General features: G+C 40.4%; 3 protein-coding genes across 4 annotated transcripts in view; 2 read left to right on the forward strand and 1 right to left on the reverse strand.

The window, feature by feature from the left end:
- ankrd13c (ankyrin repeat domain 13C) overlaps positions 1–499 on the reverse strand; it is a 40,093-nt gene extending 39,594 nt beyond the window's left edge. The window contains exon 1 of the mRNA XM_053633928.1: positions 1–499. This exon is cut by the window's left edge and continues 311 nt beyond it. Coding sequence (XP_053489903.1) covers positions 1–101 — 101 coding nt within the window. The 5' untranslated portion in view covers positions 102–499.
- A 5,105-nt stretch (positions 500–5,604) lies between these two features.
- Positions 5,605–8,572, forward strand: plaat1 (phospholipase A and acyltransferase 1). Its single transcript, XM_053635675.1, has 3 exons — positions 5,605–5,945; positions 6,748–7,016; positions 8,392–8,572. Exons 1-3 carry the CDS (start codon positions 5,816–5,818, stop codon positions 8,491–8,493), a joined length of 501 nt encoding a protein of 166 aa, XP_053491650.1. The 5' UTR covers positions 5,605–5,815; the 3' UTR covers positions 8,494–8,572.
- Positions 8,573–9,285: 713 nt separating this feature from the next.
- On the forward strand, positions 9,286–18,115 carry LOC128614274 (eukaryotic initiation factor 4A-II). Of its 2 annotated transcripts, XR_008387023.1 has the most exons (12): positions 9,286–9,380; positions 10,389–10,446; positions 10,532–10,664; positions 12,302–12,441; positions 12,667–12,835; positions 14,337–14,446; positions 14,636–14,779; positions 15,106–15,243; positions 15,765–15,854; positions 16,008–16,087; positions 16,177–16,511; positions 16,960–18,115. XR_008387023.1 is itself a non-coding variant. In XM_053635670.1 (11 exons), the coding sequence occupies exons 1-11, from the start codon at positions 9,352–9,354 to the stop codon at positions 16,319–16,321; spliced, it is 1,236 nt and encodes a 411-aa protein (XP_053491645.1). In that variant the 5' UTR covers positions 9,286–9,351; the 3' UTR covers positions 16,322–16,882. The 2 variants fall into 2 exon arrangements, 1 of the variants encoding a protein (XP_053491645.1); XM_053635670.1 differs by lacking the exon at positions 16,960–18,115 and having other exon boundaries at positions 16,177–16,882.
- The last annotated feature ends 84 nt before the right edge of the window (positions 18,116–18,199 follow it).

Here is an 18,199-nt window from a genome sequence, read left to right on the forward strand (position 1 = left end):
GTGAACGTGCCGGTCGCGGCTTCCTCGTCCGGCTCGAGCAAGTCCTCGTCCTTCCCCGGCTTGTGGTCCTTACGGAGGGAGCGGATCTTCTCTCCTGTCATTTTGCGAACTCTCGGCGGGGAGGAAAAGGGCGCAGTGGCCGATGACCCTGGGAAAAACGAGTGCGAGTCGACTCTGGCAACGGCGCAGTAACAACAACAACAACAACAACAAGTCGCACAACATGAACACGCCCAGATCCAGTTCCGTCTTCGTCTTCAACTGGCTGCGAACTACACACACCTGGATGACATGTTTAACGACAAAACACACACTTTCCTCTCACCGTCATCCTAAACAACCTCGTCCAAAGCCTCGCCGTCCAACAACCAAAGCCCAAAACCCCATCAACCTAACTTCCGCTTGTCTTCTCGCGAGAATTTCTCATTCAACATCCCGTTTTGTGTTTTTTTTAATTTCTTCAAAACCCACCTATATTTTCATAAAGACCGCCCCCTCTTCCACGATTGGCTATCACTACAGAATCACAACCAGCCCATTTGCTAAATCCTCTGACTCCGCGTGCTAGCCAATCCCATTTCAGGATGCGTCATAGTGCTGACCAATCATGATCCAGAACTCTGAATACGGTGAGGGAAAAAAATTATTTGCATACCTCATTCAGGGTGGTTATAACGACTTCCGTTGAGGAATCTTTGGACCTGGGAGCGTAGCAACGAGCGTTGTAGTAAACAGCTTCCCGTATACAGGCAATTAAACCAGCTAATTGCTTTCTATATGCTTAAAAGCTGTGTTTGTTTATAAGTCATTTAGAAATTGCACAAATTGCATCAACATGGTATGAACGTAGAAACGCGGCAGCTGCTGCCACCTAGTGGCTAGTGTCATAACTGTCAGTTGATTTCTTGTACAGTACAGTATATCTCAGGTTCTTGGCCGAGTTTACTGGATTTACACATTTTAAATCACCCTAAATGAAGATTAAAGATATTTAGTTTATAATTAAATATTGACTGACGTGACTGTGAAATGCTGTGCTGTTTCTCAATATTCTTCATGAACACGCACATATTTAGCATTTTAAATGTGGAAGGAGTCTCCAGTGTCAGTATTTTCTGAAAAATACTAATCCTTAAAACACTTTTTTAAAAAAATGTTTGCATTGTTGTGTGAATCCATTTAACATCTCATGCTTGGAACAACTTCCTTTTCTACAATTTGTCCATTACAGGTTACGGGGGGGAAATTCACTCGACCCTGTTACCTGAACACATTCACGTCAATGCAATATTCGAATGCTACACAAGTTCAACAGGAAGAAGCATCATCCGAATTTCCTGAAGATCACGGGAAGAAGAAAAATCTCTCGTTCTCCATTTTTTGTTTATTTTCAGTGATACTGTATTATTGACTGATTGTGAAAATACAGTTGAGGTTATATGTTTATATACGCCTGACGGAATATCATAGAAACTGCATTTTTTTAAATTATTATTTAGTCCTGCCTTGAAGAAGCTATTTCACATAACAGATGTTTGCATAGAGTCCACAAGACACAACAATAACTGAATTTACACAAATGAACCAGTTCAAAAGTTTACATACGCTTGGTTCTTTAATACCGTGTGTCGTTACCTGGACGATCAGTGACTGTGTTTATGTTCTGTGAGAGTTCTTCATGAGTCCCTTCTTTGTCCTGAGTAGTTAAACTGCCTACTGTTCTTCAGAAAAATCCTCCAGGTCCTGCACATTCTTTGCTTCTCCAGCATATTCCGTATATTTAAGCCCTTTCCAACAGTGACTATATGATCCATCTTTTCACACTGAGGACGACTGAGGGACTCGTACACGACTATTACAAAAGGTGCAAATGTTCACCGATGCTCAAGAAGGCAACACGAGGCATTAAGAGCCAGGGGGGTATAAACTTTTGAACAGGATGATCGGTGTAAGCTGTAGAACCTTCACCCAAATTACAGGTTGAATGTATGTAATTAATTTGAAAAAAAATATTTGAAGTTCCTCATTAGCGTGGATGCTAGTTTTGTGTATTTGCTAATTCTAGTTTTAAAAAAAAAAAAAAAAAAGCAACAGAACGTAACCCTGTTACTCGTTTGAGAGCCAAATGAGCCACTGTTAGCAAAGAAACGCTGCCTGAGATGAGTTAATACAAGTATTTTTAATTGTCCAATACATGTTTTCTTTGATTCACTGATGAAAAATGATATTTAGAAAATAATCATAGCATCACGATTATGGACTCATCCATCTGCGTTATAAAATATTATGACAATTAGATTTTCCCAAAGTGGAAGGCCACTTTAAGTAACTTATGCATAATCAATGTATAAAACATCTAGTCTTTAAAGGGGTCATGATATGTTATTTAATTTTTTTATTTTATAATCTTCCCTGAGGTGAAATTATAATACTAGTAATATTATAATTCGTTTTTTGCATACAAAATGTAAAAAAATTTGTAATTTATGACCTTTTTCCACCCTGTCTCTGACACACTGATTGAAACGAACCTTTTGTGTGTGTGTGTGTGTGTGTGTGTGTGTGTGTGTGTTTGTGTCCACGGCAATGTAACCACCCACTGCAATGATTGGCTAAAATCTTTGGCTATTAATTAATTATCAACTCCATAACATGTGCGGAACTGTTTTCAGCGACCGAGCGTCAGTGGGCGGGGCCAACGGTGTGATGATGTCAAAGTAGGTGTCGATGTCTTGCTGTAGGGGCAGTCATATGCAAACGTATTTGCCCGTGTGACTGTCACAAAAATCCCTCCACATCCAAACGATCCGTTTTATTTAACGGAGCTTGGTTAAATAAATGCTCTTTTTGTACTGAGGAGGACGTATTAAGCTAGGAAACTTGCAGGACGTTTTAAAGGGGATATATGATGATTTGTAAAGTTCATTATTTTGTTTATTGGGTGTAATCGAATATGTTAACATGCTTTAATGATCGAAAAAACTCATTATTTTTCACGTACTGTACATTATCGCAGTACCTCTATTCCCAGTCTGTCCGAAACGCTTCGATTGAGTTCCCGTTTCTCCAAAGCCCCTCCTTCCGAAAAGCCCAGAGCGCTCTGATTGGAAATGTAACGCCCCTTACCATAATGGCGAGCTTCAGAGGCTTCCGGGGCTTCTAAAGCGATTATAAACACCGTTAATAACGTTGTCAGTTTTACCATATCAGTTCGAAACGGTACCGAGTCCGATTCTGAAAACACGGATGATCGAGCAGATCGATCAGAACCGACTTTGCGAACATGACTTGAGCAGAACGTTTCACAGTGGTACGTTTTTATCTTGTAACTCTCTTAACTTTCAGATACGACCTTATAACGGTTTAATTTAACAACTTTATGTCCTGAAGTGACGACATAAAATACAGGTTTTAAAAATTAAATTAATTTTAAAAAATTAATAAAATGAATAAAAAATTTGTAAAAAAAAAAAAATACAGAGGCATTATGCTGATATTTCAAATGGCGACGTAGACGTTTGCGGAAGTAATATCTGGACTTTTTAGGCAGGTCTGGAGCAGTGTTCTCCGTTAGATAGAATAAATCCCTTTGTAGGAGACTATGAGCTTTGTAGCTTTGCAGATCTTTAGGAATGACCTTTAGCCATTTTTGATCTCCTTTATCTATCCCATACAGTTCACCCTGTCTGCATTTCGTCTGTCTAGGTCTTTCACTACACGTGCCTTTTCGAAAATCCTCTGTCCAATCCGGACTCCATCTCCAACCACTGGCCTGTGTGATGCAGCAGAGGGCTCTGAGTGGGATTTTTTCTCCCAGCATAATGAAAGCACTGACCTGAGAATGACACTGGCATGTTAGCGTGCCAGCCAACAGTGTGAGATCAGCCTACAGAGCGCTTAGTCCTGACTGCGGTACCACTGAACCCTTCACACTTTACTGGACTGCTTTATCATAATCAGTCACCTTACAGATTGAGATTGAGGAAATATTTGGGCTACTTTTTCCTAGTGGGCCAAGTCTGACTCCAATGGATGTGTAACAGAGACTCGGACAAGGATGATTCCTGCTGTTAAGTAAGTATCACCCATTATTTTGGGTCTATAATGTTGTTGTTGTTGTTGTTGTTTTAAATAAATGGACCTTGAACTATTTGTTAGATTTCAGTGGTTTTATGTTTTCAGGAATTGAGTTACAGAGAGCATACAGTGGGTCAGAAAAACTCGATCACCCCTAGGAGGTTCAGCAGCCAATCCACTTAATCTGAAAACAAATAAATAAATACATGAATAAAAATAAGATCAGGTTACATACACGCTCGGTAGCTCAATTTGGTTCACTGACAAGTCACTGAAATAAAAAGGTTTCTAATCACTAAAATAAGGCTAGTGGCTGTGGTTCTCTATCAGTCAGAACATTCAGGTATTACTATGTAACAATTGTTTAGTTGGTCTACAAGCTAATTATGATTCTCATAAAAAGTACTGACAAAAAATGATCTGTAATAATATATCATATAGCTTAGCACTTTCATTGTACTTTTCTATCTGTTTCTCCATTATTTTGTGGCTATTGTGGCTTCTTGTGCCTATTGTGTGTGTGTGTGTGTGTGTGTGTGTGTGTGTGTGTGTGTGTGTGTGTGTGTGTGTCCTCATTGTCCGGTAATTCTCCAACATTCTCTAGTCATCTTCAAACATCATATCACTTTATACAATAAGAGCATATCCATATCAGGAAGCGATACTGAATTCCCAGTTAATACTCCTTATAATACAATTCTTGATTCTGATTGGTCAGAACAGTGTAGCTGAAAAACATAGGTTTCATATTCACATACTCGTGCTCATACGTTATCGTTTCTATAGTAACAGCATCCACAGCGTCTTCTATGATAGATGCTTTTTGTTTATGAAGTTTTACGACATCTTCAGGACAGAGAAGTTTGTGCTTTGAGGTTTCTAACAGGACAAGCTGCATTTATTTGTCTTATTAACTTCAAGACAGAGCGAAAACGAATTACGTATGCTGTAACGTAAGAGATGATAATGGTGGGGTGGGGCTGGGGGGAGTCAGCACGTTTTCCTCGCACTTCCAGGGTTGGGGGTTTGATTCCCGCCTCCGCCATGTGTGTACGGGGTTTGCATGTTCTCCCTGTGCTTCGGGGGTTTCCTCCAAGTACTCCAGTTTTCTCCCCGAGTCCAAAGACATGCGCTATAGGCTGATTGGCATTTCCAAATTGTCCATAGTGTGAATGGGTGTGTGAAAGTGTGTGCGATTGAGCCCTGCTATTGGATGGCACCCTGTCCAGGGTGTCCCCTGCCCTTAACCCTGAGTTCCCTGGGATAGACTCCAGGCTCCCCACGACCCAGTGTAGGATAAGCGATATGGAAAATGGATAGATGGACGAATGGATGGATATAATCATAAGGAATAAAACACATGCTGTTATTGGATAATAATCAACTTTGCGCTGCATCACACCAACCCAATGTTGATTACTTTGCTATAACAGCACACCCCATCATTATCGTTTCGTTGCCAACTTAACCAATGACACATGATTTGTTTTGTTGTTGTTGTGTTTTAAAATAGAATATGTACAGTTTTGCTGTGGGATGACGGATAATCAGCCAAACACAAACCATACTGTAAGTAATGACGTTTTTAGTCGTACTGCTGCTGAATGACTCGTTCAAAGGTGTCACCAAAGAAAAGAATTTTTATTTTAAAAAACATTGCAACCATTGGGGACAAAAGTGATATGGTAAGTGTTCGGAATTCTCCTGAGTTTTAATGAATGGGATATTGTTGTTTTAGATGGCTACTAGTGACCCAGACACTTACAGCGAACCCCAGCCTGGTGACCTTATCGAGATCTTCCGACCGGCGTATCAGCACTGGGCCCTGTATCTGGGAGACGGATACATCGTCAACCTAACGCCAGTCGGTGAGTGCGTCAGGCTTGCGACTCTCACGCTGTAGAAAATGAAACTCACTAATATAAGTTCATATAAATTATTAGTACAATCGACTCCAGATTACATGGCATGATTGCAATCTTTTGATTCCAACTACTTCAGTTTTTCTTGTAAAGAGCTTGTTAAGAACTTGCTTTTTTTACAAGCAAAAAATTGTTGACACCCCTAGAAATTCATTTATTCATTAATCTTTAATTGCTTTATCCTGGTCAGAGTCGTGGTCGATGCGGAGCCGTTAAACAAACGGTTAAATAAATTCCCTTGTCATCCGTCACCATGGGGAAAACCAAAAAGCATTTCACACAACTCAGTTAGTAGACATAGAAAATACATAAGCAGTAAAAAATACCGTTAAGCACAACCAGGCCTACGATAAAAAAAAGTTTCAATCCCTGGTAAAAGTTGTAATTGTGATTGGAATGAGTGATTAGGCTCGAGATTTGAACCCTATTAAAAGAGGACGTCCAGTTACACAAACTGAAATATGTCCATCTGCATGGATGAGTCCAAAATCCTGTAAAAAAATCTTCCCAACCTTGTTAGAAATTACAGGTGTTGTTATTCTCTCCTTGTAAGGGTGCCAATAGTTTTTTTGTGTTAGAAGGTGTTAGATAGATTTAAAATAAAACTATACGGCGTCTAAAAAAATGTCAAGCTCAGTATATTATGTATGATGTGTTTATATGCTCATTATGAAAGGTGCCAATAGTTTTGGTGTGAATAGTACATGTATACAGTATGTAGTGTGAGTGATTTCTGTTCTTCCCTCAGATGAGAGCCAAGCGGCCGCCATGTCCAGTGTGAAGTCAGTGTTCACGCGGAAGGCTGTAGTGCGGATGCAGCTCCTGAAGGACGTTGTGGGTGGAGATACGTTCCGTGTCAACAATAAATATGACAGCAGTCACACGCCTTTGCCTGTGTCTGAGATCATTGAGCGAGCGCAGCTATTGATTGGTCAAGAGGTGTCATATGACCTGTTGGGCAGCAACTGCGAGCACTTTGTCACCCTGCTGCGATATGGCGAGGGCGTATCTGAGCAGGTTTTCCACTTTGTGGCATTTCTGTTTGTCATTAAACACATGAACTGCTATACAGATTCCTATTAAGATGTCCTAGAAAAAGAGCAGAGACTATACCGTGCCTTGCAAAAGTATTCACCCCCTTGAACCTTCCCACATATTGTAGTGCTACAACCTGGAATGGAAATGAACTCTGAGCATTGAAGGATCTTGATACTCTTGCACTTTCCTCTTGACCAAATTGCTGTCAGATTGGATAGAAACTTTCGATGAACAGCAAGACTTGCCACAGATTCTCAGTTAGATGGAGGACTGGGCTTTGAGTTGGCCATTCTACAAACATTCGGGTTCTTGGTTTAGAACCACTCCAGTGTAGCTTTAGCAGCATTATTAGGGCTGCTGTCCTGTGCAAGGAGAAGCCCAGTCCAGTCTCAAGTCTCTTTGGAACAGGTTTTCTTCTCAGAATGCCCGGTGTTCGTCTCTATCCATATTGTCCTCAACCCTGGCCAGTTTCCCAGTCCCAACAACACGATGCTACCACCATCATGCTTCACCATGGGGATGGTATTCTCTGGGAAATGAGCAGTGTTCGGTTTCCACCAAACATAGTGCTGTGTACCAAGGCCAGAAAGTCTAGAAATGCATGAAAGTATGTACATCAAGTCCAGAAAGACCTTTTCTGGTCTCATCAATCCAGAAATCCTCCAACATGCCTTTTGGTAATGAGGGACTATATATTTGGGAACTCCATTAAATGAATTATGTGATTTCTGATGTTAACTGGTTGCACCAGATCTAATTTAGGGGTTTAATCCCAGCACATGTGAATACTTATGCAATCCCTGCTGAAAAAAAAACAATAGCTACCCTCATAGAACTTGTAATGGCTATAATGGGAATTGTATTGGTTTTAATGGAAACTCTGTGGGTCTCTACTGGTAATTTGTTGTCTTCTATTGGTGGCATGTTATGTCTAATGGATACCATTAAGAATCAATAATGGTAATGGTTTTAATGGTTAGCTGATGGCTTGTAATGGTATTTAAAGTGGAAACTTTCAGAATTTCTGTGATGGTTTGTATTGGGTTTTTTTTTCAGAAGGAATCACTTTCATGTTTGTATTGATTTTTTTTATTATTGTATAAAAAGAATTTAATGGGCTATTTGGTGTAGATTCGGAACCTATAATCCCAATTGAGTCCATTTCAATTACAGATTGATTTCAGAACACTACAAATTGCGGAAAAGCTCAAGGGGGTGAATATTTACGCAAGGCACGGTGTCCACACAGAACATTTCTTGCTACTTTATGTACTGAATACTAGACAGCTATGCCTAACTGCATTCAAATCGATCATTCATTACATTTATTGTATCTGCTCTCCTGTCTTTTCAGGCAACCCGTGCTATCGGGGCGATAAGTTTCGTGACAGCAGCAGCGAGTGCCTTCTCTATGCTTGGCCTCATCAACACTCGCGACAGGAACAGACCTTTCTGACACGAATTCAAACTTTTAATTATAAGCACACTGAAAATGAGTCAAATTGCATTTGTTATACTCCAAATGTGTGTGTACGCTTGCATTTAGAGCTAGTTAGTTTGTGATAATAATTTAGGCTTTGTTATTTGACACAGTGTGAGGACTGTTTTAGCTATTCAATGTGTAATAAAGTATATATTACAGCATGATAGCAAATTATAAGTATAGTAAAGCTAAAATTGTCTATCCTCTTCATTCGGAAATGTCTGGACGACGATTCTGCCTGAAGTGTCCATTTTCGAATGCATGGTGACGTAATGTGAGTTGTAGTGTACGGGTTTTCGAAGTTGTTTACAGCTTTAAAAAGTTTAAAGCTACTTTTTGATACTACTTTGTTAAAGTTATTACATACATACTGAGATATAACAGCATTGTTATATTAGTAGGGTTACGAGAAGTGTTGCTGGAGATGAATGAATGACTGACTGAATGAATAAAAACACATTTCTCGCGCCTATAATGTCGGACCTCATTTCCCACAATGCATTGCTTCGAGGTTTCCGGACGCCATTTTAATCCCAGGGAAACCCCGTAGCGTCTGGAAGCGTTCTACTGCAGTATCCCTCCGCAGCTTGATATAGTTCATAAACCCGTGTGTTGTACATTAAACTTTTGCATTGTGAGCGTTGTATTTCCCCTAATAGCGCATTAAAACTGTGTTCATAAAACGGGATGAAACCTGTTTTTTTGTGGTCAATGTTTTGTTTTTTTAAAACTTTGCCGGAACTAGAGAGAACGAGAGAGTCGGCGGATTGATATGTACTGCGCACGCAGCGCACTTCTTCTTGAAGCTAGCGCCGAAGCTTCGGTCTGAACATGTCCAGCGGTTCTGCGGATTATAACAGGTAATAACCGCCCTGTTAGGCGCTCATAAGCATCCTGGACGCGAGTGCTAGTTTATCTCGGTGTCATACTGATCTATAAGTCCCGCCCTGCACAATTAAAACGCACAGTCTGAACTCCAGTCTTATGGGTTAACTGGGAAGCTATTTAGCAAGCAATGTCTGGGTTAGTAACGTTAACCAGCTAGCTAACGTCAACTGCGTTATATGGTGCAAAGGCTGATAATTGGCTGTTTATAAAACAGTCTCTCTGTCTCTTTATTTTATATACCTATTCAGCCATAGAATATTACATTCCTCCGTTTTATTGTGCTGTCTTACGGGAAAAGTTGAAATAAAATAACCGGTTTAAATAAAAATCCGTTACAGAGACCCACTGACGCGGGCTGTGTTCCAAATGTCTCCCTGCACACTACACGAGCCGCGTAATAAATAACGGCTTATACATACTATGTAGTACACTACAGATTCCATTAGCAGCCATTTTGGATTTCACCCAAAGCCCTAGTTTAGTAATTGTTCCCTAACTTTCCGCTAACAAGCTAAAAGAAAAAAATCCTGTACATATCTAGTTGTGTGTGTGTATTTATTTATTTATTTACTTACTTACTTACTTACTTACTATTTTATTGGAAGTGCTAAGTGTTATTCCCTTTTAATGGTCACAGCTTTCCAGAATTCATTTTCATTCATTCATTTATGTTCAGTAATTGTTTTATGGTGGTTAAGGAACATAGGGTGTGAAGTGGGAATACTCCCTGGATGGACCACCGGTCTATCACAGATCACCGCACACACACATTCGGGCAGTTTAAGCATAGCCAATCCACCTGTCCGTGAAGACTTGGGAAGAACACGTGCAACTCTACACCCACGCACACACACAGTAACCCGAGTTTGAACCCTGGAGACAGACCCTAGAGCTGCACCGACGTGCCGCCATGGACAGCACTGCTAGGTTCGTATCGCATTTCTGTAATTCCGTACATTAATGTTTATTTTCTGTCGCAGCTCTAGAGACAGAGACCATGGGGGCCCTGAAGGAATGGATCCTGATGGTGTCATCGAGGTGAGTGAGTCGTCATCAGCAAACAGAAATGATTTAAGTCTGAACGACCGTGACTTTAATATCCGAACGTTTGGCCTTTCTGCAGAGCAACTGGAACGAGATTACGGACAACTTCGACGATATGAACTTAAAGGAGACGCTCCTTCGCGGTATCTACGCTTACGGTTTTGAGAAACCGTCAGCCATTCAGCAGAGGGCAATTATTCCGTGCATTAAAGGTACTGTAGGTGCTGCAGGGGGTTGAGATGCTCCAAGAGTTGTTTTGGCTGGTGTGAGGATCATGTCTGACTCTGTATAAGCATTACAGGAAAAATCCACCCTGAACAACTTGCATGTTCATCTTTATAATTAATATGGGATGTTCACTGGCTTCCATTTTCACTTTTCTTAACGCTTTCCTACATTACCCACAATGTCAAATGCTCGACTACCTGCCCATAGTGGTGCAGTGAGATTAATGGGACTTTTATCCGTCTGAACTTCTCTTCGACTCGTAATTCCTACTTGGAAAGTTCTTTAAGAGCTCCGACTTCTCAGAGTCGCAATTCTGCGATGTCACGTCTAGAGGTCGAAAGATCGATCGGTTCTGCAGCGATATAATCGATTGCTGTAACTATCAGGTATCGGCGAAAATCCACACCGGTAATTTGAGCGGCTGAGAAGGGTCCACTGTCGTTATACGGTACGAGATCGGCCTCTAGAGGCGAAGTAAAAACTATCACTGACCAATTTTGTTGTGTTATTTAAAATGTTTTTTTCACCATTCATTTTGGATGTCTCTATTTTTTTATTTGTTATTTGGAGTGTTACTTTTTGGTTCGGTTTGGATGTATATCTTTTATTTACTTGAATATTTATTAATAGTTAAAATATATGAATATTTATACATTCATTTCATGAAAAAAAAAGTACAGTACATTTTCACGCTACTGTTTATTTTTTGTAATAAACTTCAGCAATATTTTACTTTGTGTTACGTTTTCATTCAGTATCAATTTTCAAAAACTATCAGTTATTAATCGTTTTCGGCGGGTACCGCCCGACTTTATAGGTAAAATCCGGTATCGGTGAAAAGTAAGAACACGAACTAACAGCATGATTTAAAGTTTTTAAGCAGTCTTTTGAGTTTCTGTGATACTTTGATGTTAATTTGCGTTCTGCAAGATTGTTTGATCAAACCGCTTTTCGTCTAATTTTTTTAACAGTGAATAAAATAAACGAAGCACTAACTAACTAGACAACACTTTGATTCCAGTTAGCGTAGTGTATATAGTGGTTTGAAGTATTCGTAGCGTATACGTAGGAAGTAGGAGGTTCCGAGTTGTCGTGAACGCAGCATTAGTCCTTGTGTCATCTCGACCTAAAGAGAACAATGCAGCAGCGCTTTAATGTTTCAGTCCGTCCTGCTTCCGCACCTCCTCATCTCAAACAGATCAGCGTCCAAAGCTTCGACTTTCACGCTAAATACCACCGTATTTCCATCCACATCACACACGACCTTTCTGCTGTGGTTACACATTTAACGTTCATGCAGTGTGGCCTAATGAGGGGAGTAATGCCATATTAATAATAAATAAAAAAGGATTCCGGTTGTCCAAGATGGCGTTACGGTCTCCGTTATGTCCCAGAGTTCAGCTGCGAAGTTTGGCTCATGTGAAGTCACGCTGTGTCCTAAACCACATCAGCATGTTTACAGAAAATCTTTTGGGTGACATCTTATCATCTAGAACACGCAGAAACGTATTTTGGACACCAGACACGTCGTCATTGATCGATTTCATTAGGGGCAGGTTAGGTTTTTAATCACTTTAACGTCGTTCCTTGTCTTTTTTTTTTTTCTTTTCTTTTTTCGAAGGTTATGACGTTATCGCTCAGGCTCAGTCGGGAACTGGCAAGACCGCCACGTTCGCCATCTCCATCCTGCAGCAGTTAGATGTGGAGCAGAAGGAGACCCAGGCTATGGTGCTGGCTCCTACCAGAGAGCTGGCCCAACAGGTGCGCTCTCTCTGAGACGCTGCAGTAAGATACTCACCCCAAACATCTCACTTTTTTTTAAGGCGTAGAAAAATCCACGTATTTGGTACGAACATGTGTTCTTCATTCTTTCCTAAACACGCTCAGATCATTTTGATTCATTCTGGTTTTGACTCTGCATTTTGCATACTGTATATATTTGAGTTTTTTTGTTGTTTTTTTTTTTTAATAATAAAAAATATATAGATCCAGAAAGTAATCCTGGCACTCGGTGACTATATGGGTGCCACATGCCATGCCTGCATCGGGGGCACGAATGTGCGAAACGAGATGCAGAAACTCCAAGCCGAGGCTTACCACATAGTGGTCGGGACACCGGGCCGCGTGTTTGACATGTTAAACAGGAGGTTTCTGTGTGAGTAAACAGCCGGATTAGCGTTTACATTTACTCCATAATAGCCTAGTTTAAAACCGACTCATAAATTAAATTGTTAATATGGGCATAGGGTTAAGATCTTAAAACAGCCCAAATTAAAATTGTGCCATTTACACAATTTCATCATTTGTAGATAATAGAGAGCTGAGGCATATTAATAATAATGCTAACACTACAAGGTGGGTTTTAATTAAAACTTCTTTATTAAATAATTCCTCACCAATCATAATCAAGAATCGTAACTGTTCCGTCTGTAAACATACAGTACGCTGCAGCTCTCCATTCACCAACGCTAATAGACAGCGCTTTCGCTTCATTTAAACTCACGGTTGCCAGACATCACTAGAAAAGTCAACTCCCCAAAATACGCAACATTATCAGCAGACATGGCAACACTGTACTGGGGGGACCGATCTAAAAGGAACAACTGATAAACAAACAAACACAAAAAACTAATAAAATGTAAAGACAGAAAATGTGCTTAGTTAGAAATAAATCATTTAATATAAAAAATGTATATTATAATAACTTCACAAAATATAAATAAAATGAGAAATTAAATGATGTTTAATTACTATGGGTTGCATTTAATATCAGTTTGACATTAAGCTTAGTAAGCTATTTCCTTAGAAAGCTATTAGCCTTTTTCCTAATATGAATCGTGCTTGTGTTAGTCTTTTAATTAGGACTCTTTATTGTTTAAGATATTTAAAAATAAATATTTTATGCTTGTTTATTTATCAATTAACCAACAGTATTTCTCATCTGTATTATTTTAATTCAGTTAACAGTGACCATGAGCAGAGAGCTTACATTTAACTGTTTATGACCTCCTGATTAAAGCTTAAACAAAAAAAAAGATTGGTATCTGGATCGGTATCGGTTGTAACAATCCTGATCGGAGCATCAGTAATGAACACCATTAAACTAAAGCGCTGTGCATCTGACGGGTAAATGAACTCACCCAATCACATCCTATATGAGATTATTCAGATATATACACAATATACACAGAGCGGTTCGAGAACTGACTCCAGCCCAGAACCATGACAGCAGAAAATGGCTAATAGTGTAGCTTTAAATATATTTAAGAGGAGCAGACTTCAAAGATTGAAACATTGAGGTTTATTGTATTTGTTTACAAGGTAAACAAATATTGTGGCACATTAGCGTTACCATCTCTAAAAAACTAAGCTTCAACCGTGCTCCTAAATTTTTGACTGTGCTCCTAAATTTAAGAAATTGTTACCGTAGAGCCCTGTATTATGTGAGCAAAACCGTGCCTTTTGTGGCGAGTATAGTTGAAGCAAACTCTCTGAGGAAGCTCGTGTAAATTTAATTTCTGGCCAACTTTAACTATTAGAAAGAGTTTATCACGATGACTTTTTTTTTTGTAAGTCAGAGTAGCACACTCGTAGATAAGCAAGAGTACGTAGGTATATGGAGGGCACACTTTAAATAACCCTCTCACTGTGCACAGCTCCTAAATGGATCAAGATGTTTGTCTTGGATGAAGCTGACGAGATGCTGAGTCGAGGATTTAAGGATCAGATCTATGAAATTTTTCAGAAGCTGAGCACCAACATCCAAGTGAGCGCCAGTGATTATTTTATTTTCCTTCCAGCTTGTTGTTTCACCTTAGTGTGAAAAATGGTCTATGCACGTGTCAGGAACACAGACCAGTCGTATCGCTCGATGGGAAATATGGTGAAATAAAAGCTGCAGACGGGTCGGGTGTTAAAAAGCAGCGTGTCCTCGCCGAGCTTGTCTCTGTTCCAGGTCGTGCTTCTCTCGGCCACGATGCCCGCTGAGGTTTTGGAAGTGACCAAAAAGTTTATGCGGGAGCCTGTTCGCATCCTGGTGAAAAAAGAGGAGCTTACTCTGGAGGGTATCAAGCAGTTCTACATCAACGTGGAGCGAGAGGTGAGCAGCAATCATAAAGATCATATCGTGCGTACTATACGTTGACGTCCAAGGTCTCATCCGGATTCCGGTCGAGATGGTAAAGACTGTCCAGGGAGTCAAGCCAGGGAGCTTAATGCATGACTTTCATTCAAGCTAAGATCATATCGTTGTCTAAGGTTGTAGCTAAGATCATAGTTGTCTGACGTCTTTATTTATTCATTCATTCAATCATTTATTTATTTATTTTTCGACCCGCCAACAGCATTTGGTCTGGTCCAACATCCGAGATACGCTTTATATCTATTATAGATTTTTTTTTTATATATATATATCTATCGTAACAGGAGTGGAAGTTAGACACGCTGTGCGACCTTTACGAGACTCTGACAATCACCCAGGCTGTGATCTTCCTGAACACCAGGAGGAAGGTGGACTGGCTGACTGAGAAGATGCACGGTCGGGACTTCACCGTCTCCGCTTTGGTAGGAAGCCTACGCACAGCGTTTGGGGAAGGAAAAAAAAAAAAAACCCTGATAAATTGCATGCAAGACTGTTTAAAGCAGAGTTGCCATGGTAACCTGCTTCTCACTGATCACTACACTGTATGGCTTTCTATGTTTTACCTGCCTATTTCTCACGATCGTCCCTCAGACGTCTCAGAAGTAGTGCCTGAATAGAACCGTTTTTAATAAACTTCGGGATAAAAACCCAGATCACGTGATCCCTCCTACACACGTGGGGTGCCCTGATTACTCATGATTGATGGATATACTTGACACGAATAGATACTAAGTACACAGCTAGATTGTTTTAGGTGTTTTCGTTATCAGTAAGTTGAAATTAAACGCATTAAAAAAAAAACATTTATAACTAAATGCATCATTGTCAGTCAAGTGGCTGAACGTGTTATTCCTCAGCAATAGCCAATTACATCATCTTATCACCCAGCCTTGCTGTTCATATTTGGGGATTCTGTATTGACCCCTAGCTTTGATCCTTTCAGCACGGAGACATGGACCAGAAGGAGCGCGATGTGATTATGAGGGAGTTCCGGTCCGGATCCAGCAGGGTGCTGATCACGACGGATTTGCTGGTGAATTTGCTAACTTCTTTTCCTAAGCATTTTCATCGAGCCACTTACTTTATTGTCATCTTAACCGTCTCAGTAACAACGGGTATTTTCAGCAGAGGAATGTTTTAATGCTTGGAAAAAAAAAAACCCCCCCGCTTTTCTCATTTCCTGTAGGCTCGTGGCATCGACGTGCAGCAAGTGTCTCTAGTCATTAACTACGATTTGCCCACCAACCGAGAAAACTACATCCACAGGTTTGTTCCGATCATCGTTTCGTCCTGAGAAATCCCGAGACGTTCGCTCGTCGCGCGATTATAACCCTACCGCCCGTTTTTACCCGCAGAATCGGACGCGGCGGCCGTTTCGGCAGGAAGGGCGTCGCTATTAACTTCGTCACCGAGGAAGACAAGAGGATTCTTCGGGACATTGAGACTTTTTACAACACTACAGTCGAGGAGATGCCCATGAACGTGGCTGATCTGATTTAAATAGCTGAGCTGGTTGCTTGTAACGGAGGCACGTTGTCATTATTATTTTTAAATCAGAAACCATATTCGGAATTGTGCGGTCTCAATGCTGAAAGTGGCGTGCTCAAGTGGAGTCTACTCCTTTACGAGTCGACCGCATGGGTATGATCCCGACATCCCCGGTGCTTTAAAACGACTCCTTCATTCATAGGTATTTTTCCTAGTACAATAACGGTGTGTATTAGATACTGTTTATCATTTGACAACAATACAGTATACCTGTGGACTATACTGTGTCTGTATCGAGACAGCCGACTACGTGTAATTATAATTCTACAAAACATAACATCGGCAGTTATTGTAGCACATGGGTCAGATTTCCTGGCCTTTCGAAATCATATAAGCACTTTATCCTAGATTATTTCACACTTGGATTAAAGCCGATAAATTATTTATAACCATCATGTGGTGCAGGTTTTCTGAGCCGTTGTTTAGTAATAATAATAATAATAATAATAAACAGCACTTTTGTTGATTATGAAATGTATTTGAGCATTCTGGAAAATAAACATGTTTGCTGAAGTAATTGTCCCAGTACTTCCTGTGTTCCACACTGCTGAACTCTGATCCTTGTTTCTGTTGTCTGTGTATATTTACAGTTTAGGACAAGTCAGGAAGAGTATGAGGTGTCTGGCAGGCATGAGGAGAGGGCTAACTGTTATAAATTAATAGGAGAGGTGATTCAGAGAGATGATTCAGAGATTCATCCACATCCACGCTCGCTTCCTGACGTGAACACAGCCGTGAGCCGACACAGGGACCCACGGATACGAGCAAAGCAAAGCAGAGCAGGTACGCAAACCTGCGGGTTACTGGTAGAGCGTTAGGGAAGGTGCTCTCCTAAGTGTGATCCTAATAAAATAGTGTGAAAGCTCATAGCAGGGTTTGTAGTCATTCCCACTTCATAAAATCGAGCATACACTAACCAGGCTGAGTGAAGAGGTTTAAAAAAAAAAACGTGTGGCGGTGTATGCAGGCATTTTTATCGTTAATATCCAATACCGGTGTAATTAAGTGCAATAGATAGAACACTATCTCACTGGCCAAACAAAATGACATTTTAACCCCTAAAGCAAGGATTAGCCGTGTTAGCTGAAAAAGTCCCCGTGAAATTGAAGATTTTGTGAAAAATGTAAGTTTTGTGGCTTTTAGTACGAATATGTTCGCCTTCGGTCTTATCTAGAAGCCAGTGTGCGCCAAAACGACGACAAAATCCATTCGCGTTTAGAAGATAGATCTATGCATTCAAAATTTCAACAACTTTGATGACATCATTCTGCACTTCAGCTTCTCATCAGATTTTCGGTCCAATCAAACGCTCTCTAGAATCTGAAGTGTCCCGTCCCCGACATTATAAAAATCCATGGTACTAACGGCGAAGTACGGCTTAACCCCGGGGCTGCGAGGTAAGTTAAATGCTATTGGCTATTTTTGTTTAAAAAGGGGGAGGAGCCACTCTATGTCCCAATCTGACTTCCTTTCAGTGGGAATTATGTCAACATGTCGAATAACACTGCGCGTTTCAAGGCACTTAACAGGGACTTTCAAGACATCCTAAAATCAAACCTGTCCTTCCTCATTAATACAGATCAAATAAATCTCATGCCATCACAAAATTTATTCGTCTGTAACCTTTCAGTAAAATGCAGCGACTGTTTCACAGATATGACCGTCACTGTGCATCATTAGTGGGAGCGGACCAAATAAATTGGCCTTAGCCTCGACTAGACTCAGTAACTGACTCAGTTCAAATACAAACAGCCTCCCTGGAATCGATCCCATATCACTTGAAGTAAAATTTTTGGAAATTTGCTTCATGTCTTTTAGAGAACTACTTTT

This window comes from Ictalurus furcatus, chromosome 10, assembly GCF_023375685.1.
Source record: "Ictalurus furcatus strain D&B chromosome 10, Billie_1.0, whole genome shotgun sequence".
NCBI lineage: Eukaryota > Metazoa > Chordata > Actinopteri > Siluriformes > Ictaluridae > Ictalurus > Ictalurus furcatus.

Bases quoted from the DNA above. Each gene is read 5' to 3' on its own strand.
- plaat1 (XM_053635675.1), top strand. From the start codon at position 5,816: ATGGCTACTAGTGACCCAGACACTTACAGCGAACCCCAGCCTGGTGAC. The intron at 5,946-6,747 runs GTGAGTGCGTCA...TTCTTCCCTCAG, and splicing joins CGTCAACCTAACGCCAGTCG to ATGAGAGCCAAGCGGCCGCC. The intron at 7,017-8,391 runs GTTTTCCACTTT...CTGTCTTTTCAG, and splicing joins GCGAGGGCGTATCTGAGCAG to GCAACCCGTGCTATCGGGGC.
- LOC128614274 (XM_053635670.1), top strand. From the start codon at position 9,352: ATGTCCAGCGGTTCTGCGGATTATAACAG. The intron at 10,665-12,301 runs GTACTGTAGGTG...CTTTTTTCGAAG, and splicing joins AATTATTCCGTGCATTAAAG to GTTATGACGTTATCGCTCAG. The intron at 12,442-12,666 runs GTGCGCTCTCTC...AAAAATATATAG, and splicing joins CCAGAGAGCTGGCCCAACAG to ATCCAGAAAGTAATCCTGGC.